At 40.9% G+C, this 26,234-nt stretch overlaps 1 protein-coding gene across 1 annotated transcript; it reads right to left on the minus strand.

Annotated features, from left to right (window-relative positions):
- Positions 1-13,801: 13,801 nt before the first annotated feature.
- On the minus strand, positions 13,802-24,392 carry wdr1 (WD repeat domain 1). The gene is made up of 15 exons (XM_071922636.2): positions 24,362-24,392; positions 23,102-23,223; positions 22,900-22,990; positions 22,662-22,809; positions 21,902-22,082; positions 19,752-19,829; positions 18,822-18,902; positions 18,158-18,391; positions 17,042-17,129; positions 16,558-16,714; positions 15,949-16,036; positions 15,682-15,792; positions 15,287-15,460; positions 14,960-15,104; positions 13,802-14,738 (listed from the first exon to the last, which is right to left on the minus strand). The coding sequence occupies exons 1-15, from the start codon at positions 24,375-24,377 to the stop codon at positions 14,632-14,634; spliced, it is 1,821 nt and encodes a 606-aa protein (XP_071778737.1). The 5' UTR covers positions 24,378-24,392; the 3' UTR covers positions 13,802-14,631.
- Positions 24,393-26,234: the final 1,842 nt, after the last annotated feature.

Raw genomic sequence — 26,234 nt, forward strand, 5'->3', positions numbered from 1 at the left:
GCCCACTGTCAAGCTCCACACCATAACATTAGTGTATAAAAAAGCAAGATAGCCTTTCCCCCAGTGCAGCAAATCACCCAGTTGGTATCGTTGGTATAGTTTGCTTTGGTTACGAGACAATGAAAATAGTCCAACTCACAGCATAAAGGCGCCACACTGCATGCAGTATCTCCAGTCAGTCGTCAACAGTCAGCTTGCCTTGCATACATCGTTTGAGTCAAAGGTTAACCAACAGATCATATGGCGTCAAGGTAAAAATGAAGACAAAACCCCTGGTTCAAATTAGTTTTTTGCCAATTTGAGTTTGATGTTACTCACCCACAGGCTGTGTATCCAATACCTATAGTGGCCGGGAGTTACACTGACAGACTGAGATAGTGAAACTGACAAATTATTAACTTTGAGTTATTTACGAAGATATGCTGCGCGCGCACACAAAGAGGCATTGTGTGTCTCTGTGTGCGCGTGTGTGCACGTCTGTCACTCGGACACACACACACACACACACTTGATACCACTCCCTCAGTATATGGGCTGACTAACTAGCTAGCTATCCAACTTCAGTGCTACCTTTGGATGGTTATTCAGCACAATGGGGGCTGAGCTGGCAAACACCATTTTACTATCAACTGAATAAATTATCTAGATATTTCTGGTATTATGTCACAAGTAATAGCAAGATTCCTAAATTGGGAAAAAAAATAGGAAAAAGAAATAGCGCGTAGTTTTTCTTCAAACGAATTTTGAAACCTAGAAAATATTGTAAAGTCAGTATGGTTAAGAGCAGTGATGTGGCTCACTGTGATTTAAAAATCACACATCACGGTGTGGGATTTTCCGCCATCTTCCCTGGCTTTAACGCATAACGTACCTGCCATCATAACCTGAGGTCCAAGGTAAGGGACTTGTCAGTAGGCCTGTCAGCAGCCTCCATCGCCGACATGGCTCTAATCTGAGCCAGCTGCAGGTGATGAGCTGCACCACATGACATGTAGCTGGCTAGCTAGCTAACGTAGTAGCTAAAGAATTGGAGAAGTGCTATATCTTATTGAAAGTAATTGTTGTATCCAGTGATTACACAAGAACACACATTTCAGTGATATTCTGATACACTTGGGGGAGACTTCTAAAAAAGTAACATGGCCTGCCAGACTGCATTTCACAAATGATTCCTCAAAGGCAGCACAAGTGATAGCTGCATGCTGCACAGTGCATAACAATACAAGCAGCCTCTGAGGCAGCACATTACACCTCCCAGGAAGCCAAGTAAGATTAGGAAGGTGCAAGGCAGCCTGAAGAATGCGGGACAAACGCAGATGCCTGACGGGAAGCAAAGCAACATGGAGGCAGTCTGATCAGGCATTTACATATGAACTTAGCCTACAGGCAGCCAAGTAGCCGTAGGCATAATACTAGACTGGTTTGTAGGCTGTTTAACAGTGCAGTCTGTCAGAGATGACCTGTGGTCAGCCGCTCTGATCACCACGTGTGCAACAGCGCTGCACCGACGACCAAAAGAGACTAGGTAAACGTTAACTCCATCTCTTTGGCTGTATGACACATGAATTATGTAATAGCATTGCTTTACTGATAAACTTCCGAGTAAAAAACAAGGCAATACTAATACCAAGGCACTGCCAAATGTCCTGCCATAATCACCATGATGATAATGCATTAATTAGCAAATATCTCTGTCTTCACATAAGGGTGATATATAAACTTTGTATCTTAACACATTAAGGAGTGTAGTTGTTTCATGAAAATCATATCAAAATCAATAAATAACAGGCCTAGCTTTGATGTCACATTCCTATCAGTTATGCAACTGTCAGTAGGAACAGTAGGATATTTGCTTGCCCCATGCCTGGCATACTGGTACCAAGTTGTCTCTATAAATTTGAATATGTGATTATTCCAAAACAAAAACAAAAAAACTACTGGCAGAAATTATGCAAAATAAACTATTGAAATAATGAGTTACGTTCACTTCACATTCAATACCTCATATTAAAAGAGACAATGGCAATATAATTTACTTTTAATTTAATCATCTGTGCTTGAATTTGCTGCACTCTGGATTAATGTTCAACTTTACAGTACACATTCACTGACATAAGGTCAGTGTAATAATTACCTGGGCCAATGCTATTCAAGGCTATTTTCCTGAAGACTTCCAATACAATTTTGACTTTCTTAATGCACATTAATGGATATGTAGAAAATATATTAAAACAATCACAGGCTCTGTGTTCATAATCATAACGACTTGGTTAGCCCACTTGGACGACTCGAGGCAACCTTGATAGAGGGATGGACAGTGTCTCGGCTCCACTGAAAGCTTGCTGATACAGACCTAAGAGCTATGTGTATGTACATTGGTTATTTGTCACATTTCGTGATGTTGTTGTTTTGGCAGGTAACCTTTACTGCATTTGTTGTCATCACTCATGTTTTCAGATGAAATGGTGAAGCAGAGTAGACTGGCAGCACAACTTGCCATAAAACAAGAGCCTTAAACTTATTTGCTTTGCTACCATTTAAAAACAAATATGAACCTATAATCATGGACCAAAGAAATTAAAATAATTTCGCACTGACTGATTTCTACAATAGCCTGGCATCAACTGAGGGCTACTTTTATGTATTCTATTTTATTTTCAGCCAAAATGGGGTGACATTTTGAGTATCTATTTTTTCACTTTTATTGTATACTAGAGCTGCAACGATTAATCGATTAGTTGTCAACTATTAAATTAATCGCCAACTATTTTGATAATCGATTAATCGGTTTGAGTAATTTTTTAAGAAAACTAAGTCAAAATTATCTGATTCCAGCTTCTTAAATGTGAATATTTTCTGGTTTCTTTACTCCTCTATGACAGTAAACTGAATATCTTTGGGTTGTGGACAAAACAAGACATTTGAGGACGTCATCTTGGGCTTTGGAAACACTGATCGACATTTTTCACTATTTTCTGACATTTTATAGACCAAACAACTAATCGATTAATCGAGAAAATAATCGACAGATTAATCCACAATGAAAATAATCGTGCCCTATTGTATACCTTCACTTAGTGCACAATGGAAATAATCACACCCTGTCAGTCACAGGCCAGATGTAGCCCACATGCAGGGAGCTGAAAAACAGTGCTGTGCTGCAATATGTCTCTATAGGGTGGGGAAGATGAGTCGTTATTTCAGAAGGTCTCTCTCATAACACCTTCTGCCTTGGATAATTTGAAAAGAGAAAGAGAAGATTATCTAAATATTGATGTAGCCTCTCAGAAATGGCGCACACTGCATCTCTGTGTGCCCGAAATGTGGAAAATTACTGGTGTGGCATTGTTATGAAAACCTTTGGATGAAATTCAAACTCTTAGGGGACAAAATGAGCAGAGCCAAAATGTCAGACCCGTGTGATAGAATAAATAATTTGTTTCTAACATGATTCCATGAACCCAGTTTCCAATTTCATTCAACAGGGCCGTGCACGGTGATTAAAGGGGGGTCAAATAAGATTTATCAATAAAATGCCTTTAACTACTCTGAAAAACTCTGTAATCTTGCAATGAGACATGAGGACATATCGAGGGCTTGGAGCTAAAGGGGCGTAAGTGCGTTACAGTAAATTTTACAGGAGAGCCAAAACAAATTTTGATCAAACTTGGATCAGCTGCCGTTACCACATACTAAGCACAATATTTTAATTTTTTGTGTTATCAGATTGAGCATTACTATAAAAATAATACTGCTACAGTTTAAGTTGAATTATATTTGTTAACTTTTTTTAAAAATGGCAAAAGAGTGAAATACGCCTTTTTGGCACAAACATTGTCCCAATACAGCCATGCAGAATATGGGCGTATGTAAGTAAACAATTGTAAAACACATTCATTTTAATACAAATCTAGCAATTACACTTCAATCAACACTGAAATATAAAACAAGATCAGAATTAATATCTTTATCTTGAAGTAATGCTCAGCAACTTTTACCAAGGCCTTTAAAATTGTAGGCTACATGGAACATATCAAATTGATACATTTTTTTTGTTAAAAACTTGTAATAAACCTTTTTAATAAACCTCTATAGACATAAGAAACTACTTTTGATTCTAAACTACTACTTTTTTTTTCTTTTGCTAGTATAATACATTTTTGTATGTGTCCCAGGACACATCACTTATTGATGTGTCCTGGGACACATTCAAAGACCTGTGAAAGTCCTCATAACTTATAACTTCAGCTACCAGCAGTCTTACTATCAGAGCTCATCTTGACCAGTTCACACTCCTAACATTATAAAATAACATTTTGAATCTATAGGCCTAAGTATTTCATGGGAATATTAACATATTTACATTCATCTAATATTGACCTAGAATATTAATTAGGATATGAATAGGATACTAAAAATGATGTGATCATGCTGCCATGCTAGCATTACTTACGTCAGCATGCATTTTGAGTTGACCTAAGTACTGTTAGAATCCTCTACCCACAATGCTTGTTCAGTGTCAAAAGTGGGGTTTTGCTTGGTGTCAAAAGGGCGTAAGTGTTGTTACGCCCTTTTGGCAAACAAAACCCTACTTGGCAAACAAAACCCTACTTTTACTGTTATGGCTTTCAGTTTTTGTGTAATTAAAACTTATGGGTCATGATTTCAGTTGTGTCCTTTTGGCACTGAAAAGATCTCACTGAGACCTTTCAATTGATATATAATACTCATATTCGCCCAAAATCGCACTTACGCCCCTTTGGCTCCAAGCCCTCGATATGATCATCATCACTACAGTAAGCAATAATAAAGGAATGCTAATACTTACCTCGGATAGTGTACTACATCAAGGGCATAATGTCATTGAAGAGCTGAAATGGTAAACCTTTGGCTGAAACAAGGCACTAATGAACACAAATAAACAACCATGCTGCAAAAACTTCTCATTTTCCCCTACCTTAAAAATAATGGAAAAGTGCCATTCCAACTAATGCATGCTCCATTGTTCAGCTGCATTCCTTGAGCCCTGGTATGCATGAGGAACACCCCCTTTCATCAATAGAGCCGGCTCAAGCCCAGAAAATCTCTTTAAAGACGTCAGACCAGAGTAACAGCAACACAGAGAGCGACTAGTCCAGCTTGTCGGGGTAGCAGAATGCAAACTGAGTCATGGTGATCCCATAGTAACGTGCAGTACTGCACACTCCTCTCCTGTCAAAAAGTCACCATTCTAAGAAGTCATGTTCTGTAACATGCTCCTGGTGGACCTATAGTGGACTCACTACAGCTTGTTATATAACAGCAGCGCAAGACCTTGTTGGAACTCATTTCCAGTAAAAACCTCTCCTTGGGCAGCTTGTTTACTGATCAATGACTGCTTTATTCTATCTTGGCTTCAAATGAATCATATCGTTGGAAATACTGCCTGGCAGCTATCTGCACTGCAAAACATGTGAGCCTCATTTCTGACATGTGAGGCACACTACCTGACAAATACACAGCACCTCTGACCAAAAAAATGACATAGTTTCACTACGATAGCTGGAGCACGTGGCTGGAGAAGAGAGCAGCACTCTGTATGTGGTCTGCATCGTGAACTGTGCTGAACAAACCTTTGGATCTGAAGCTGCCATGGGAAAAGAGATATGGCCCAGTAATGAAGGCCAGCCTTGTAATCTGAACACCCCCTTTGGGACGTCTTTTTTTCAGCCCTGGACTCTAGGTAACACTAGTATTAGGTTCCCCAGGATGTGGATAGAGAATACAGTAGGGAGAGAATCCACAGGCAGATTGTAACAAACCAGTTGGAATAGTTGGGATGAGAGAAATAAAGGTTTATTGCCACATGCAGTAATGAAATTCACATAACACCTGAAAAGAGCAAACACTGATGAAGGCTTTATCCAAACATTAAAGTTTATAGCTCATTTTGTAACTGTGGCCAGTCTGGCTCAAATTATCCCATTTGATTGCCCAATGGGACATGCCTTGAAACAAAACAAAACCAAAGGGTTTTGAGAATACACCCCTGTTTAGGTGCTGCCCAGGCTTACAAGAATGCAAATAGTATTTTTGCTCAATGTATTAAAAGTAAAAAATTTTCAACAAAAGAAATGATCATCATAATAAAATGTCTGTCAAAACATGGTGATATACTGTTTATAGATGCTTTTCTGCATTTCCACTCTAACAGAATGCCTGAGAATGGCTCACATTTCCACTCCAACTGTGTATTTTGATTCAGCTTATGCGTTATATTATAATATTAGCGAACGTTTTTTAAAAGGCACTTTTTCAAGCAAAAATCTTACACTATTTAAATGTCTATACAACCTTGTGTACTCCAGACATTGCACACTGTGATACTTTTCAGCCTTGGAAATGTAGCTTCTCCAATGCCTAAAATGTATTTCATGCATCTAATTTCATTCAGTAGCCTGTAACTTACTCATGGCAGACTGAACCAATGCCTTCTCTCTGCAGCTGCAACTATAATATGCCACACAGCTACAGACTACCGAACACTGAATATAATGTGAATATTTTGTATATCATGTAGAGTGATATGCATACTGTAGTTTACTGTCCACCATAATGTCTCACACTGTCCCCTCCACTGTATGTGAGGTCCTGTGGTCCATATGCCATGTGTCAGCATGCTCTGTGAAACTCTAGTAGGCTATTAAAGTGACTCTGATGCAGTTTCTGCTAATACAAAGTTCTTCCCTTTGTCCTAAGAACTGATATCAGCAATTTGTTAAATATTGACTGTCACACTGTGACAGTGGTCTGGTGTCGCCTCACATGGTGGCCACAGACAACTGTTTGTAGTGCTTTGACTGAGTACACACTAGTCGCTTTGACTGAGTACACACTAGTCGCCCAAAATGTGGGAAAACTACTGGTGTGGCGATGTTATGAAAACCTTTGGATGAAATTCAAACTCTTAGGGGACAAAATGAACAAAGCCAAAACATCAGACCTGTGTGATAGAATAAATAATTTGTTTCTAACATGATTCCATGAACCCAGTTTCCAATTTCATTCAACAGGGCCATGCATGGTGATTAAAGGGGGGTCAAATAAGATTTATCAACAATAAAATGCCTTTAACTACTAGTAGGCTATTAAAGTGACTCTGCTGCAGTCTCTGCCGTTACAAAGTTCTTCCCTTTGTCCTAAGGACTGATATCAGCAATTTGTTAAATATTGACTCTCACACTGTGACAGTGGTCTGGTGTCCTCACCTCACTGTGAATTAATATTGTTAGCATAATGCATAAAGTTCTTAAATATCTGTTTGATAACAGGATCATGTGTTCTTTAAAAATCAGTTTGAGAAGGAAAACTCACCAGCCGCTCTGTCTCTCAGGACCCTTGCTGTCCAGAATCAGACTTCTCTTGCAGACTGCCCACCAAAATAACTGCAGGCATATAATTACTGATTCATCATTATCACATGAGCACGAGCTGGCTAACTCAATTTTGGGAGGCTGGACACATGAACCAAAATTGTTTGGGGCTGTGGTGTGGAATGTTACTGAAGGACACCACCCTCTCTTCTACTGACAGAATACTCTGCTGCACTCCTCCATTTGCTTGGTTTCTACTTAAAAGGTTACATAATGTAGATGAGTTAAAGTAGTAAAGTTGTATTGCCCATTTAACATTATTTGTGTGATCTCAGATTATTTTTTTAAAGCAACACTACTTAGTTAAAGAGATGCCTGTAATGTCAGTGCATTACACTCTGGTCTTCCCCACACCTTTACCTCACTGTTCACTTTCAGTATTGAATAGTAGATAGAGCTTGTATGTTTGTTTACTTTTTTCTTCATTTATTTGGCATATGAGGTAGACTGGGATGTCAAATGGTTTAGAATGGCACAGACTGGCTGGATTTTAGCACAAGGCAAGTCTTGGTGGAGCTGGAGCAGCTACTCACACGCTCACGCTGCCCAAGAAAATCAAATCAAGCATGAGAACTAGCTTAATGTTCAGCATCCTTGTAACTCTTAACTCCAATGTTGGTACTTTTCACGTTTTAACTTAAATTGAAGGATTACATGCTCCTCTATGGGTTGAGAATATTCAAGGCTGTTTTTCATAGTTCCTGAAAAGTTGACAAGGTTTTCACCCGACAGTTATGATACGCAAGTTAATTATCTAAATCTAGCAAATACTGCCCATATAGCACACTTGTAAGAACTACTTATCCACTGCATATTTTCCACTATTCTTCTTTGCTTACAAGTGACTCAAAGAAAGCCTCATAGCCAACCAAATATTCAGCATCGTCCTAAGGCAAAAGGGGGGGAGTGGTGTTCCTGCACTTCGGTCCTAGGTGCCCTTTACAGATTGAAACAGGGAGATAGAATTTTTAAAGGGGAATTCCTAACACTGATCACCTGAGGAACTATAAGCTAAAAGAGGTGTATAGCCAGTCTGAAAGCCACACTACAGCAGTATTTGCATTATATGTAGGCTAACCCGACACCCGTAGGAAGGGTCTCCTCCCCAAGCACACCAATAACACACATCAATACTTTCCATAATACTGTCCATAGTGCAATCTACATCATCACCAAATACATGTAAAATGTAAAAGTACATGTAATTTCTTTTTAGATTGCATGTAATAAGATCTAGCTGTAAGGATAGGATTGTAGGATAATAGCCAGTAATGTCTGTGCTTGAAAAGGTCCGACAACAGGTGTTATGCCGGTGTTACGCGCAGGACTGTCCCCCTGTACATAAGTGTCCCCCCCAGTATAAAAACGCGTTATACAATCCTGCCTCCCGTACAGCGCTGCCCCCTGTTGTAGTATCATATTTCAGCCGCCAGGTGTCATCTGTGCACAAAGACACTGTTTGCTGCAGGCAGGCTTGCAAACAAACATGTTTCCCGTGGACGCTTGTCATGTTCAGTGGCCAAAAAAAATATAACCACATAAAGTAATTTCTGTATACGCTATTTAAAGGGAAAGAGGGGATAAGTATATTTAGGTTTTCAATTGCAGTTCAAAAACAAAATTGTAGATCTCTAGATTGTCCTAAATATAAGACGGATTGTAAAAATGGGTTCATGTTTATTAGTAATAAAAAATAATCTAAACAATCTAAACAATTCATGACTTTATAAATAAGTAGGCCTATAAATACGCTATCTGACTACCTCATTGAGCAAAACTTGGTCTATGACCTTAATCATTTTTTGTGAAGAACATATTTAAGACATTGTTACTTTATTGGGCAGCATTCACTGGAGTGGCACAGTAAAAATGGGGATGACATGCAACAAACATCATGAGCAGGATTTGAACACATGACCTTCACTCCTGTGGTTTGTACTTTAGACCAGGTCCTTACACCACTGAGCCACTGTGACCTTTCTCAAACTTCACTTGTAAATCCCATTGTGTTTCCATCTTTGTGTTTTGCTTTTCTTAATAACTCTCTATGACTGGGGAAAGTCATGATACACACCTTGGCTCTGGTTTCTCTTTATATTGGGTTAATGACAGTATTTCCCTTTTAGAGAGGCCAGTCCACTCCCCTTAGTTGAGACAATAGGAAAGCTGAGAGAGGTACGGAGTAGGCGAAAACATCAGAGAAGGTTCTGGTGGGACGGAAGCCCAGACCAGCAGGGGTAGACCTGCATGTAGACCCAAAGACAGGTGGACTGCCACTACCTCTGGACATGAAAATGTCTGTCTACCCTAAATGATAAGGCATAAGAGCAATCATTTTATGACTTTGGTTCAATTCACTCTCCAACCAGTAGATTAAGAAAAAACAGTAAGGTAGATTGAGTGGGAAAGTACATTAATTTAGACATTGGAATTGAATCCTTCAGCAAACTGAGATTCCTTGATTTTCACCAAACTACACAGGGAGATGAAACATCTGGGGCAAGACAACATATCCATATTATCTGATGGTTATGTTACAGTGAGTTTTGTCATGTGTAAAGTGTGAGGTCACTACTTTTGTACATTGTGAATGAGTAGACCTAGGCCTATCAACTACTCAAATACTCAAATGGCTCGTATATAGGCGTTCCCATGTGAATGATTCTGTGCCTCAGCTCTAATACTACAGTAATGATAGATCAACCAGGATTGCAATGTACAAACCAACACCCACTTGGGTTCAGTCATGACATTTTTGCACTGGATTCCCTTGCAAACCGAGAAAGAAAGGAACAATCACAGAGGGTGAAAGTAATGAAACATCCCCTTACACAGATTCCTTTAGCCTACATTTAAATCTAACAAAACATGTAGAACATGGTTTTTGTTCCTTTTTGTACCCAAAGAACTGGAGAAATGCCATCTACAAATGAACCAAACCTCAAAGGAATAGTTCGGTATTTTGAACCCTGGGTCCGAATATCATGTTTTCCAGAACTTCGCTAGCCACCTGCTCCGCCCGTCCGGTAACACCGGGCTGCCCCTTCCTACTCTACTGCAATAGAAACCTAGGGGCATACGCGACAGTCTTTGAAAACTATGATAAACGTTGTTCCTATCCAAATAGAACACAATTATTGACAGAAAGCTCGGTTTTTTGCAATTTTTTCAAGATAACATACACAGCGTTTATCCAAATGCTGAATTATGCTTAAGACTCTTGAATAAGGGAAGCATTCCCACTCCAAATATTTAGCAGGTTCTTAACTATGGTCAGAAAAAGTCATTAGATTTGTTGCTAGTCACTTTCGAGAAATAATGTCGCCAGGGGTCAGAAAGTCAGAAAAGTCCCCAAATCTAGTGGCAAAGTCACCAAGTTGGTAACAGTGGTCATATTCTAGCTAACCTGAATCTATTACCTGAGTGCAAGTGAACTTGGTCGGTCATCAGTTCATTTGACAAAAACAGCTATAGATCCAATTACTGTTACATGTCTCAAATGCTCTACAGTAAATAAAATAAAATGTACAGGCAATAAAATATACAGGCAGTAAATTTTTTTTGGGTGTATGTGTTATGGTAAATATGGGTTGGAAATGGGTGTTGGGGTGTGTCATTGGTGGTGGGTTGGAAATGGTGTATGTGTTATGGTGTGTGTGTGTGTGTGTGTGTGTGTGTGTGTGTGTGTGAGCCATAGACTGTAAAAAAAAGATAGATGTAGTGAGTGTGACGTCACCCACCCAGGTTTCTGAAGGGTCGTTTTGAAGCCAAAAGTTGGGGTTTTACGAGCGCCGCTATGTTGACATTTTTTGGAGCCGGAGCAGCCAGAGCGAAGCCGGGGACTGACCGCAGCGCCGGCTGCTATTGGACCGTAATCGGTGACCTGCCGATCACTCAGAAAACAACCCTGTTTTATAACCCTTATATCCCATTAATGAAGCAATTCTTTAAGTGAAATTAGCTACTGAGACCATAACCTCTTGTCGAAAAAATGTATTGACTTTATATTTTGAGTGAGAAGATGGGTTGTGATTCCAATAACTTGCGTGGAGTTGGGCTGGATTTGGAGTCTTTTTGGAGCTGGTCTCTAGCATGCGGTTTTGGCCGCTTGGTGCGAGCACAGGTGTCAGCGTGCTCTGGAGTCCCTTGAGTTCCTCTGGTTCTTGTTGGAGGACCTCGTTCTCCTTCTGACAGGCCTTGAGCTTTCTGTCCTGCTTCTCCTTTTTCTTCTCCCTTCTAGGCTTCAGGACATTCTGGAGTTTTTCTTCTTCTTTTGTAACTTCCTCTGGAGAGCTGGCCATCTGTACCTCTATTTTTTGATGGAGGGCCGCATTCTCCGTCTTACAGGGCTCAATGGTCTGCTCCTGGGCCCTCAAGGCTGTCTCTCTCTCCACTTTCCTTCCAGCTCCTGTCCTGTGTGGTGTGTGCAGTTTCTGTCTGTTGGATGAGCAGAAGGATGTGTTGATTCTGGTGTTTCTGGAGGAGCTCCCAGCCCAGCAGCTGTCTCCTGCTACTGAAGAGACGCAGCTACCTGAGCTGGCCGGCACACTGTCTTCTGGCAGAAAGTAGGACAAGCTCTGGAGACGGGACCGTCCCACCGACCGCACACGCCTCCTCACTGGACCATGGTGGTTTAAATAAGGTTTTTACTGCCCCCATAGCAGACCATAATATATATATATATATATATATATATATATATATATATATATATATATATATATATAAATGGGTTGTTAATCAATATCAATGACTCAATATCAAGGATCCACAATGGAGACTAGACACTCTCAGGTATGGAGAGGCAATGTCTGATAGAAGGCTGAGAGCTCACACACATTTTCTCAGTCAGACTGAAAAGATGAGGATGGCTATGGATTATGGCTTAGTTGTTGGCCTGTGACTTCTGTCAAGTTAATAATTTCATTGCAACCACATTGTTGAAGTTATTCACAATGGCCAAACTTTCTATTAGGACACATGCCCCTTGTTCTTGACGATTGCTGACTTCAGAAAGGACAAGCCTGGATTTGAATCCAGGAGAAACTAAAGGGAGAAGTATTGTGATATTGCAGCCTATGACTGACAGTGCTAATCACTTTATAGAACATTGTAGTGCTCTCCATTAACAAATAAAATAATACTAAGTCACATGGGCCAGAAAACTGCTGCTGCAGTGCTCTCTATGGGTTGAAACGTCTGGCCACACCCCAATCAGTGATACCAATCAGGTATTTTGTCATTGACAGATGATGTCAAACCTGCTTTGAGTTTTCTACACTGTGTGATTTAGTGTTAATTTACTTTTCATGAAACTTCAAAATGGTCACAGTTGATCAGGGACTTTAACACAGCCTTGTGGTTCTCTCTGCCAACTTCCACTTTGACGTGAGAGAGTGGGGAAATAAAACAAAGGGACAAGTGATTGGTCATAGTCCAACCCATATTTAAAGACTTAGAAAGAATATTATAACTGTATTAGTGCCCCACATTAATCAATTTACACATGGCTTTACAGACATCATTTGTCTTTAGTTTGATGAAGACTCATCAAACTATCTTGAACATGTCAACATTGTCAATTTATTAAACTATTTGCAACTGCATATTTCCATCTACCGTACGTTCAGTTTTCAAGATATCATTCCAATTTTTTTAGCAGTAAACTAATTAAAGGGATGGTCAGCATAGTTAAAAATGTTAATGATATAAACCTTTTTGCATTTGTAGCACCCACTAGTGGTAAAGCTCAAAATGCTTTTGTAGGCATGTTCAAGCAACACTCAACAAATTTTGGCTTGATTAAATGAATGGTCAATGAGTTATGGCCAATTTAGTGTCAGGGCGTGTTCCATTAAAAGTTTATTGGTCGATAAAAACCAAACCATTTGACCTATCAATAAACTTTATACAACTTTGAAAGAGGATGTTTCCCAAGATTGTCCACACTAAGTTTCATGTGAAACAACCTAGTTTTCTGCTTTTAGTTTTCTTGTTAATCAGATTATCCACGTCAAGACCAAAACAAAAAATGAGATAAATCTTTCGTACACTGGTACCTACCCCCGATTCTGAAGTTGCCCCCCTCTGTTTACAGCAAAAACTGACTGTGATCCCACAGTGTTGTCCTCCTAAACCGTACCTTACAGGAAAAAAACATGAATTTTGAAATCGTCATTGTCAGCACATCATTTTGATCATATTTTTAATTGTCTCGACTAAAAACCGGAAAAACAAAACCATGATCCGTTTTTTTGTTTTCCTGTTTCAGATAGAAAAAAGAAAGACCAATTGAAGGAACGTACACGGCCCATTCAGAATACCTGCTGGACAATTTGCACAAAAGCATGTATTTGACAAGCAGAAAGAATGCAAACATACATGAATGGGAAAATGCATAAAAAGTGTTTTATTATCATTAATATTATGAATCGTTTCCACCTTTGGGAAGGCGATGCATCAAAACAAATAATAAAAAGTGAGACACAAGAATAGTGGGCCCAAACAAAAACACAGCAACAATACTGGAGCTTGATTGAATACACAGCATTTCGATTGTATAGATAGATGATATTATTTTTGTTTTTCCATTCCTATTATTGCTCCCCAATCCACCAGGAAGTATTCTGGATGACAAAAGACAAAAGTATGGAGCCGAAGACAAAGCAAGAAGCATTACACCCACCCCCTTGAAACATTACATCCACCCTTGCAGAAAACAGAAATTGACAGGCAAGTGCAGTTAGGACCAATTGCTTAACATTTCAGGAATGTAACCAAAAAGTTTCATTATTTTCAACAAGATTTAGCTGATAAAATCACTTTTGGTTCACCCAGTAAGTTAGGATGTATTGAGCCCAACCAGAGACACAAGCATTTCAGTTTGAACTGAGAGAAGGCTATTACCTATGGAATGTTGAGCTTACAAGTATTTTTCTGCTTCCATAAAGCCCAAAAAAGATGTAAAAGCACTTTCTTTACATGGTACTTTTCATTGCTTTGTTCCTGTGTAAGCTGAGGTTGTTAGCATCAAAAGAGACATGTCTTTGATATCTTTCTTGATAGGAGCTTTTCCCTGCCATTATGACCATTTACAATTCAGGGGTTCCCCACAGCAGAGACCATCATTTAGATACTGAAAATATAGTATAGGAAAGAAGAGAGCGAGTTCTACAGTAGTCCTTGTCCCTAGGGATGTGGATGTGTGTCTGTTTGCCGCTCAGAATTTAACAGTCCACTGCTTGACACTGGCATCATGGGAGGCGGTGACTAGGGTGTGCTCATCTATCCAGGCCAGGCCGCTGACGTGGTGCAACCTGTGGGTATCTGCAGGCAAAGAGTGAAACACACCGCTCACTAGATGTCTTACAAAGAAGCAAAGTGTCCACCATGAGCTGACAAAGTACACCTTAAAACCTCCTGTTGCCATTTTTTGCATTTCTGGATACTGTTAAAGGGAATGATGTACATAGCTCACACTGAGGAAACCCCAAGTACATTTGTGTATATGTGCCGAGTACGAGTGAATGTGCACTTGTATGGCCTACCTGGGAGCTTAATCCTCCTATCTGAATCACTGACTGTCCAGATGTACACCATCATGTCCATCCCACCACTGGCAAAGTGCTCATTATCAGGTGACCAGGCCACGGTCACTATTTTTGCATGGTGCCCATAAAAGTTACTTTTGACCTGGGGGAGAAGAGGGAGTAAAATTTAAAAAGAAACGAAAGACACATTTACTGTATTTTACAACAAAGAAACTTCTATTTCCAATTCCTGCGGCATGACAGCATACTGTTTCCGTGCTCCACTGCATGTTAAAGAATCCCCCCCCAAAAAAAACAATAAGTATAGGAGAGAAGAGTGTTTACCGAGTAGCCGTCTGCCACAGTAAAGACTGTGACGACCTTCCTCTCATCTGTGACGGCAAGATAGGCGCCATCATTGGAATAGGCCATGTCTGTGACCGGTCCGCTAACCTCCAAAGCTTCACCCTCTTCCTTTAGAGTGTTGCCCTGAATGGAGTACAGATGGACCTTCCCATCCTGAGGAGGAGGAGGAGGAGGAGGAGGAGGAAAGGCAAGGGATGAAACTCAAAACCAAATTACAACTGGTCCTGTGATGGCTGCTTAACTGGATGATAAAACACAGTTAAAGACATGCTAGTGATATTTTTCCCCTGAATTCTAAAGTATTTCCTGATACAGAGCTAAGCTGACTGCAACTGATGTTTGGCGAGTTAATCTGTGGTCTAATGTCCACTTACTGCTCCCCCCACGGCGGCGGTGCTGCCCCCGGGGTGGATGGCTCCAGCCTCTGGCTCGTAGCCCAGTTTGTCCAATGTGAACACTTTCTTCTTGTCCTTCAGCAACACCACCTGGGTGAAGCAGGAGACAAGAAACGGTGTCAACTGAAGTATCCACATAAAATTTGCCAGGACCACAATGTCAAAATGGATCATGACATCACAAATACTAAAATGTGTCAAAGGGAAGGCTGAACTAAGCAATTTGGTAAGCTGATGGATAGTTACCTGCTCAATGCACACGGCCAGTGTCAGCCCCCCTGATGCTGCTGACACACATTTAGGCTGGACATCCATCTTCACCAAGTCAGAGGCACTGGAAAGCCATCAGTTAGAGTTAGTTCTATGATAAATCAGCATTGTATCATCTAGAGGGGGACCAATTATGGGTTTTTAAAAAGTAACTCCACACTAAAACACTTTTTTTGGAGTTGTAAACTGGTTTTAGTACCATTATGAAATACAATAATGCCGATTATATTGCCAACATTTGAGCCCAAATGCTCCAGTGCCATTTATCTCACTAAACCTGACTCAGTTCGCCCTCCAGTGGTTAAAATTAGCAGTTGGTGTTCAGTGGGAGATGCAGCGGTGTTCACGGACAATTATTCATTTCCCACATGACAGAACATAATCAGCAGGCACATCCACCCGTTACCAGTTATCATAACAAAGCTCTAACTCTAAGCCTGTGTCTGCTAATCCGATGAATAGGTCGACCTCTATTATCATTAACAGATAAGGTCCAGAATGCACACAATTTCATACCAACATCATAACACGTCCCCCCATGTCCATCTCAGAGCTTTCCCCTGAAGTAGCGTGCAATGGCCCCACCTGTACTCCTTCTTGTTGATGTTGGTGTAGCGCACTGTATCGTCCATGCTGCAGGTCACCAGCTGGTCGGCTTCGTCCACCACCATCTTGCTCACCTGGTTGCTGTGGCCCTTCCCCAAGAAGTCATCGTTCTCCCCGGTTTCTGCATCCCAGTAATGTGAAGGGGAGGTTAAGGAATAATTCCATTATAGAGATGGACTGAGGAAACAAATAAACCGTTTCCGCTAAGAATTTTGATGAGCAGATTACAAGAAAACAAAACCTCCTTCACTTGAAGGGATATTATTTATATTACTTGTGCAGATCACGTAATGTTAACATATTTGGCAGATTAAAACAACTCCAAAGTGTCAATTGTGCGAGAACTGCCAAGTGCCTCTAAATGAAAAGAGTAATCTGCATATAAAAAGGGCACTTGCTCTCCTTCTGTGCCAGTCAGTGACCCTCGGTTATTCATGGCACGACTTCAGCAGTGAAAGGATATTGATGTGTCCATCGTGGCTCCCTGAATAGATGTAGGTTCGCCCTTCATTTTTGTGAACCGTCAGAGACTGGATGGATTTGCTGTGACCCTGTAGGACGAAGAATGACAAGTTTTCAAATATGACTTGTATTTATGAAGGCAAACAAGAACAACCTATTGTCATTTTTGGAGAATGTCAAAAATGTGACCCCTCCCCCCCCCTCTATCCACCCCCAACCCCCATGATGGGCAAGCATTTCACTTGGGAGATTTGGCAGCGTAACGGTTCCTGTAAAATGCCACACAGTCCAACAATATTTTGGAAGCTTCTGAGAGAGCCACTTGTGCAATGACAGGCATTTCCTGTCCAATTTCCTTCTGCCTGTGACAAATAATGCGCTTCAAAAATTTCACATCGGATCAACCTCTAGGTCTGGTGGCTGGGTCAGACTTATATAAGCTGGATTTTGACGGACAGGAGCTTAAGCAAAAGGTAGCACTCTGACAACAAGAATTTTATTGGGGTGTGTGTGTGTGTGTGTGTGTGTGTGTGTGTGTGTGCGTGTTCAGGGGGTCTTTTTGTAGATATATTTGCCCGTTTTTAAAGTCAACATGATGGTGAACAAATCTTAATACACAATCTATAAGCATTACCACATTCTAGGAGTGCACTTTGTGAGTATTTCTACAGCTCAAAACTTTAGTTATTACATGGCTACATTGAATACTCAATTCTGATTGGCCAGTGAACACATTCTGAGCTCTGTTATTTCTGAATAACAGACCGCTGTTTCATATGTTGCTATGGTTGCAGTTCTCCTAGTACTTTTTTTTTGTTTGGCAGAAGCTTGTCAGTTATTTTAACTCATAAAATCAATGTATGTGTCAAATGATTAATGCCTTTGGTAAGCAGCCATGTAACAAGCGGGATAATGTACAGCCAGCCAGTCATTATTGCTAAATAAGTCCTTTCATGGCTGGCTGTACATTTTCCCTTACTTATATATCAGCTGTTTCCTTGAAACCACACTGCCTTAAAACTCAAGTCAACTGCAATCTAATACAAGTCTTTATCAGTAAAAGGGAGCTCTATTCATAAAATCCAGGAATAGTTTCCTTGAACCCTTAATGGCTGACCTTGACGGTGCGTAGGGGCCGGTCGGGGTTGTTCTTGTCCAGGTAGTTAATGTATCCTGACAGGGAGATGCTGAGGAGGTGGTCTTTCTGCCACAGGCAGCCCAGCTGCTGGTCCATGACGTCAGCACCCATGTTGAAGGTGGTGACGGCCGTACCTGCGCCGACGTCCCACAGCTTCACCGTCTTGTCCCCTGAGGCGGAGATCAGGCGGGAGCTGTCTGGGCTCCAGCTGACCTGCAGGATGCAGGGGGGAAAGTGAACAAGGTTGCAAGTTTTGTGTGTAAACCAAGGTATCGTGCCAAAGAGGCCTACAGATTGTCACTCAAACAACAGAAACACCAATGCTATGGAAAATCACTGACATAACTGAAGGACAGATTGGCCTCTTTCATATCACATGGTCCCTAATTTGAATAGGGAAAGCAGTGATTTTGTGTGTCTACGCAGTCCAGGCAGACTGCATGCCAACTTTGATTACAGCTTCACCTCTTCTGAAAAATGCAACCCAACTAACCAAATGTACTGGGGGCAGGGGATGACATATGCTGGCAGGGTAAATACACTGTACTGATGACTTTGCTCAAGTTCAAATAATATACAACATTGAAATATATAGCAGCACATTTTTAACATGGAAGAAAGCTCTCTACATGCATTCACTTACAGCGTAGACTCCTCCATCGTGGGCCTTCTCTCCACCCAGGGAGCCTATCTTGTCACCAGTCTTTCCATCGTAGAGGAAGATCTGTGGAAATGACAGTAGTTAGGAAGACCTGGCACCGTTAGTGCTTGTATACGACTACAACTGTTTGTTTATGAACAAATACTAGAATACTACATCCCTAGGGATGTACCAATCAATCAGCCAGCAATCACAATCGGCCGGTCACCGTTTCAGCTGCGCAATCACATTATGGGTTTACATTCGTTATTTATATTCATGTGCCATTGGACAGTAATTGAATACGGTCTTCATTTTTTTACAGTGGAGAATGGGCCCCTCATTTCTTTAAGTGGCCTTGCCAGTTTTAATTATCTAACTGCCAGGAGCAGAGGGAGACTTGGTCATTTCATTTTGCTCCTTCGTGACAGCGCAATTTGAAAGTGAAATTTACAAATTAATACAATAATCAGTCAAACTGTTAATAAACATTTACAGTTTAATGTATTGGACAGAAGGCATAGCCTATGCTGCCAGATTTTTTTCCCTTGCACTACTTGTAGCAAGAGGTGAATAAACACCTCAGTCATCAAGCACAGAGGTAACGTGCAATAAAAATGTTTGGATAAAAAAGAAGATTTATTTAATCGTGGTTAGGCCAGCAATGACATGCAGCTCCAATAACTATTTATTTAACACCGTGCTATATTGAAATCTTTCTGGCTATGCTTGCTGTACATGATGTGCCACTGTTAGTAGAAAGCCTGGGTAAAATGCACCATTATATAATATAAGAGTCTGAATAAAAAACATGATTGGTGCATCCCTAGGCCCAAGCTTAGGGGGACAGTGTTTCCCTGTCAAACAGGATATATCAGTCATAGTGCAAGTCCTCCTTGGTTCTGAGCTCCTGGCCTTGAACTCGATACTCACCTGACCATCAGCGCCGGCTGTGGCAAACTGGTTTCCATCTGGAGAGAAACGCACACAGTTGACAAATCGGCTGTGGCCCTTCAGGAGTCAACAGGGAGACAGAAAGGGGAGGAAAAAAAAGTGGAAAATTATCCCAAAAGAAACATTTGTGCACACCTCAAGCTAACTTAAAACCAATCTATTTTCATTGTCATATGACCAACCCTAGCCCCGTCTATTTCTGGGCCGACAGTATCTTCTCCCACCATAGTTTACCTTAGCTTTGACAGCATAAATATAGAAACCGGCCGTTGGGAACCCAGTCTAGGGCTGCCTCTTGGTCTGTCTGCATCATTACACTCACTGCCTGTCTGCTGTCTGTATGATTGTGTTCGTGGGTGAATATGTCTGCTCTGTGTGTGGGTCATGCTTAGTGCAGCTGTGTGTGTGTGTCTCTTTGTCCCTCGTCTCTTTCAGACACCTGTTGCATGCAGTGATTTTACCTGGCAGGGTATGTGAACGCTGGCCTAGCTTTTGTGAACATCGGCGCTGGCCAAAGTCCATCTTTCTGCCTCATCAGGTTTCTCTTTGTCTTATTTGTTTTCTTATCTCATTGTCATTGTCCATTTTAGGGTTTTGCCCTGGCGCCTATTGCATCCCTCTTTGAATTGACCCGTCCAATTTTTCTTCCATTCTTTTCCCTTATAAAAGGTTTTCCTTAGTAGTTTTACCTCATCTTCACTGAGGGCCTAAGGTTGCGTCTAGTCTTGCATCTAGTTGCACGTTTTGTTTTGTTTTTCCATGTAAGTGGGGACAGCTATTTTATCTAGCACATTGGAGACGTTTGTCAGGTCTGATCAGATGTAATGCAGTAATTGAATTGGCTTGTGGAAGAAAGATGAATGTATTCAATCATCCTCAAAAACAGAGAAATCAGAAATTCAAAGTTCTTCCATATTCATGGTTGTCAGACCTTTATGCCTGATCTTAAAGGCTTACGGTAAGTGTAGTAACACAAAAACTCAGATGGAGATGCATAATTCATTAAGGTTGTTAAGAAAGTTGCAATCAAAAATTTCCCGGGAGAGCAGATCATGTGAGCTGTTGTTCAAAAACAGCTTTGTTCCAATGTTCCAGTAAAAAAAAAAAAAATACATGTGTTCCCCATAGGAACAATTAATCTAATTTGACAACAGCACATACAGCCTACTCCACCATCCAGCGCTCACACCAGCGTGAGTCAAGATGCAGCCAAAAAACAAAGTTACCAATGAGGTCATGAGCAGAATAAGGCATCATGACCATATGAACTAGGTTTGAGAAGCAGGCGTTTACTGCTTAGCTTTGTAAAATATGCGCAATTTTGAGGAAGCTATCAAAAGTCTTTTCTCACCAGCACATACAAGCTGCGATTTAATTAGACATAACCACACATACCATACCACAAAATGCAAAATTTGGCATTATGCTATAAACCATATGTAGGCCTAGTCTGTTCCTGAACCGTTTGGCATATAGGTTATTCTACTGTATGCCATATTATCTATGTAATTGTTATAGCCTAGGTCTATACTACTGAACATGTTTGGACAAGGACCAGAAAAAAAAACAAAAAAAAAAAACACATAGGCTGTGATCTATACTGGTGCACTGCAAAACCAAGTCCGGACACGCAGTATTCTTAAAAACAGAGCATGAGGATTTTTGAGTCAAAGGCACAAATTTAGGTTTAGTGCTAAAAAACTAGTTTGAAGAGGGAAAGGCTACTTTGAGGAATCTGGCTCGCACATACTCTGAGAATTTATGGGGGATGTGGATTATGTAATATGGAAACAGACAAACAAAGCTACACTGTCAAAAGACCAGCAGAATGTAATAAACTTTAGAGATGACCAAGAGGCACTAAAAATAAAACAGCAGGGCCGAAGCCTGAGAGAACTTCAACCCCAAGCTAGTGTAACTTCCAAATTTGCAGACGGCCTATATTATATTAGATTAAACCACAAGCTGAAGAGAACAGTTAGCCTTGATTGGTCTGCTGGGTTTTGCTCCAATATTACACAACACAACACCACCTTAGTTCTAGGTACTTTGTTTAAACACAAACACCACTTTCCAAAAGCCGTTTAAACACCTTAGAAAATAAGCAAATATGAATCTCTGGAACTCACAGCTAATGTGAATTTGAACTTGAAGGGAGGCCCTTCGAAGAAGGTAGCAGTGTTGTCGTCACTGCCGGTGATAAGGCGGTAAGGGCGTGTCTGCTTGAGGTCCACGCTGTTGATGACTTTGCTGGGGCCGGTTATTTCTCCGACTGAGGAGCCAGTGTCCCATAAGAACACTGCCCCAAACCTGACAGATAAACACACACTCAGTCAATGTTATACGTTTTTGGGGTATAGAATAAACAAGAAGATGTAAATGTTAATGCTTACAGTCAACACAGTAAGAGAATACTGCAAAGGATTTGCTATTTATTACAATGTCATTCATGGACAGTCCAATGTCCAATTCTCTCCCCAATTTCAAGTGTGTTTACTTCTATGTCTATACACATTAGGTGAACCAGGTGGTGAGCTGGAAGACTTCAGATACCATAACAGCCCAATGCTGACTTATGTATCTTTCAAACACCGCGCAGCACTTTGTTCATATTGTATATAAAGAAATTATGGACAATTAGCTGTTTATTACTGTGATATAATGGCACTGAAAACATCACCTAAGTGTGTGAAAAATACAAATATCTAAAGCAAACAATGGAGCTTGGACCTGATGCATTAATCAGCTTGACTGCTTGCAGTGGGAGGAGCCTCTCTTGAGACTTGGAGCCATGGCAGTGTGAGATTAATGAGAAGCTGACCGCTTCAGTCCCTTAAATACCCGTGAAAACAACTAGTTTCAGCCAGTATGAGAACCCTTGAGACTCACTTCTCTCGTCCCTCCCCCACCACAGCAATCCTCTTGCTATCCTCCGTCCAGGCAATGTCCTTGATCTTGCCTCCGAAAGGCTGGTACTCGTACTTGAGCAGGTGCTCCTTCTGGGTGGTGTCCCAGATACGGATCTTTCCCGATATATCTGAAGGGATTTAAAAACAATTCGTTTGGTATAGCGTCAGTACTACTCTGAAAACTGCATGCATTTGTAGTGTAACAGTAGCTAGTTTACCTCCAGAGGCAATGTAGAATCCACTGGGAGCGTACTTGGCAACAGTGACTTGATGGGGATGCTCTGTGTAAATGTCTGCTATAGCCGGGTTCTGTCAGAGATACGAGACAAGACACATCAGCAGGTCTGTCTGACAACTAAATCACTTGGAAGTTATTTCAGCAATGCATTTAAATTGTAGTATTTCACAAATAAAAATTACATCAATGTTCCTGATGATAACACTCTTCCCGTTGGTATAGAGGAAGTTGTTGCCTTTGGGATCCCCGCCAAGCACTTTGGCAACTCCCCTCTCCATCTGCGGGAGACTGGCGAATACATGTTCTAAAAAGGTAGACATGACAGGAAAGATGTCAGGCAGATACATCACTGTGAAGCACAATAATGCTTAATACAACTTAACTACATTGAAATAAAACTTTTCAATTGAAAATTCATTGTCCTTCACTGTGTAAGGGAAATGTTGGTTTGCGGCCAAAATTAAAAACACCTAGCATAAAAGAATAATAAAACACATGCCAAATCACAACTTGCACTCATTTAGGCCAGCATCAGTTGATATAACCAGATATTAAATCCTTATTGACCAGGGCAATATTCTGTAATACTGCTACACCACATGAGACTAATGCCAGTTCAAGTGGAGTAAACATATTTATGCAAACTCAGAGCAATCTAGTACTTCATTAGCCTTTCTGAGGACCTGTTTTTTTTAACATGTCCATGTGCTGGGCCTAACTCACCTCAATGAGCTCACCATTCACTTTGACCACACTGCCTAGTCTGTTCTTACTGGCCAAGTTCAAATTCCCAAACCACAGTATAATACAAAATGTTCAGACTGCTGAGTTATCACAGCAGTATCCACATGAAAAGAGCTAATTTTTCTTCAAAAGAAAATAAGATAGTGCAGTTATTACTGATGGCATTCACTTTGGCTGTCAAATCACAATTTCTTATCAAATACTAGTAGTAGGTCCACCAACTCAATTTCAATAACTTCAATCACTGTCAAGCCTTGTTAAAGGCTTAGGTTACTTGGCGTATTGTAGCTGCAAATCTGATGCTTGTCAGCGAAAATCACTGTCTGGGCATGTCATAACAAAGGTTTTGTATGCAAAGCTGTTTCCTCCCAAGAGTGATGTTAGCTCGACTGGCTAACGCTAACCAACCTAGTAAAAAGGTACAGTTTGTACTAGATTGCATTTCCAGCCTTAGGATTTTTCACAACATGCCAGACTTTACAGAAGACTACACCGCATTTGACGTAGCGTTACTTGTTGCCAATGTCGGCATTGTTCTTTCCATTGCATGATGAAATGTCAAAATCATGTATGGGCGAGGTTAGCTAGCTGGTTCACGGCTAACTGGCTAGCTGGCGCGATCTCCTCCATAATATTGCCCAAAATAAGTTTCAATGCATATTCTCTCAACAACTAGCATCATAAATTAACAGACTTACTCAGTTCATATGACATTTTCCCTGCTGTTTACGTGCTTACTCCTCCAAATGAATGAAACAGTGAAGCTCCCCGGCTGTGGACTCCTGATCATACAAACACGGAAGCGAGTGGAGCGGTCGCTTTGCCTGGCTTTGCCCATATATAGTAAACTCAGCTGCTACGCGGCGGCTGTCAGCCACTAGCCCTGCGCTACTTGCCCATTGAGGAAATGACGCTCGCATGAATAGCCAAATTAAATGCCCAACAAGGTAAATGAGGGCCATTCAGTGAGTGCTGGAGGGTAGTACATACTAACCTATCTTGATGGTGATGATGCCAATGTCACCATGTGTTCAGATAGACAGCACCACTCTGCCTGCCTAAGAATAGGATGGGGGATCCCCTGATCTCCATAGGATGGGTATCCATACAAAATGAATACATTTCACATAACTGGGCCATTGCAGCAGCTAAGACAAGGATAATGAATGATAGAACAAATACAGAGTTTTGGAGATAATATAAAATAAAATAAAATAAAAATAAATATAAATAAATAAATATTGAGAATAATATAATAATACGACAGAGATAAAGCATCTTTGTTGACAGATTAAGCTTAATTTTAGAAACAGGCGTGCAAATGTGCGTCAGCTGTTTACATCATCAGGTGTGCAGATGTAAGAACAACATATGTACAGAACTGTGTGCAGATGCACAAATGCATTGTAAGCTATTCACATTATGAAAAAACAAAGTGCAGCACGCCTGTGAGGTATAATGAGTAATCCAGGATAACTGCATCACTCTGAGCTTCTCCCCAAGCAGGTGGGGTTGGATGACGGTGTTTAAGGCAGTAGAGAAGTCGGCAAACATGATTCTCACCATGTTTCTGTCCAGATGGGAGAATGCCCTGTGGAGCAGGTATATGATGGTGTCATCCACACCTACTGTATGTGGGCCAGGTGCTTGGGCCTGGGGCCGTGGTGCTGTCAGAGGCATTATGGGAGGGGGATTGGGATGAGCAGGATAGGGAGTAGGTGGGCGGAGGCAAGTGTGGTCCTATCAGGTGCTATACTGGTGAGCTGACGAGTTGCCTGGCCTGGAGTCAAGTTGTCAAAACGCTTGAAAAACAGGTTTAGCTTTTTAGCTTTCTTCTGGCTCCGCTCTGCCAATGGGCCTTGCTGCTTCTAGCCAGTGAACTTCCTCATTCCACTCCTCACCTCCTTCACACTGTTTTGCTGCAGCTTGTGTTCCACATCTGTAAGTGTTATGTCCATCCTTTATTTTCCTCTTTAGCTCCCTTTGAAAACACTTAGCTTCCTCCCTCTACACCACACTGAAATCCCTCTTTTTCCTGTTGAGGAGTGATTTGTATGGTATCTGGTACTGTCTGTAGTGTGATCCTCTATATCTGCATCCCCCTCTGCTTTGCCCTTGTCAAAATGGACTGGTGGGTACCAGTCCAATATGTCCAAAAATGATTTTCCATTTCACCTAGGTGGCAAGAGTCGGCAAAGAACCACACAGTCAGAACAATGGATCAATCCAAGCAAGATAACAAATGTGAGAGGTTAAAGTGACACAGATAGGGCTACTTCCAGCTAAAAAAATCTAATTTGACAAATAGTCATAGGAATCCATCAGGTAATTGAATCATTTTGTATATTATTCATTTTGTAAAATGACCACATTAGGATTGATTTATATCACAGAGCAAAGGATAATTGTGATCCTAAAGATGTTATTATATTTTTCAATTACTTTTTGCAACATGTAGAAAAAAATGTCAATTGCCACCCTGACAAGCAATCAGTATCAGTTGCAGGATTTTCAAATGTCAAATGAAATGTGATAATGGCCATCAGCACTACATGCTATACTGTAGAATGT

This window comes from Centroberyx gerrardi, chromosome 5, assembly GCF_048128805.1.
Source record: "Centroberyx gerrardi isolate f3 chromosome 5, fCenGer3.hap1.cur.20231027, whole genome shotgun sequence".
Classification (NCBI taxonomy): domain Eukaryota; kingdom Metazoa; phylum Chordata; class Actinopteri; order Beryciformes; family Berycidae; genus Centroberyx; species Centroberyx gerrardi.

Coding starts and splice junctions, on each gene's coding strand:
- wdr1 (XM_071922636.2), bottom strand. Junction 16,037..16,557: donor ATCAACAAGAAGGAGTACAG/GTGGGGCCATTG, acceptor ATGGCTTTCCAG/TGCCTCTGACTTGGTGAAGA. Junction 15,461..15,681: donor CCGCCGCCGTGGGGGGAGCA/GTAAGTGGACAT, acceptor CCTCCTCCTCAG/GATGGGAAGGTCCATCTGTA.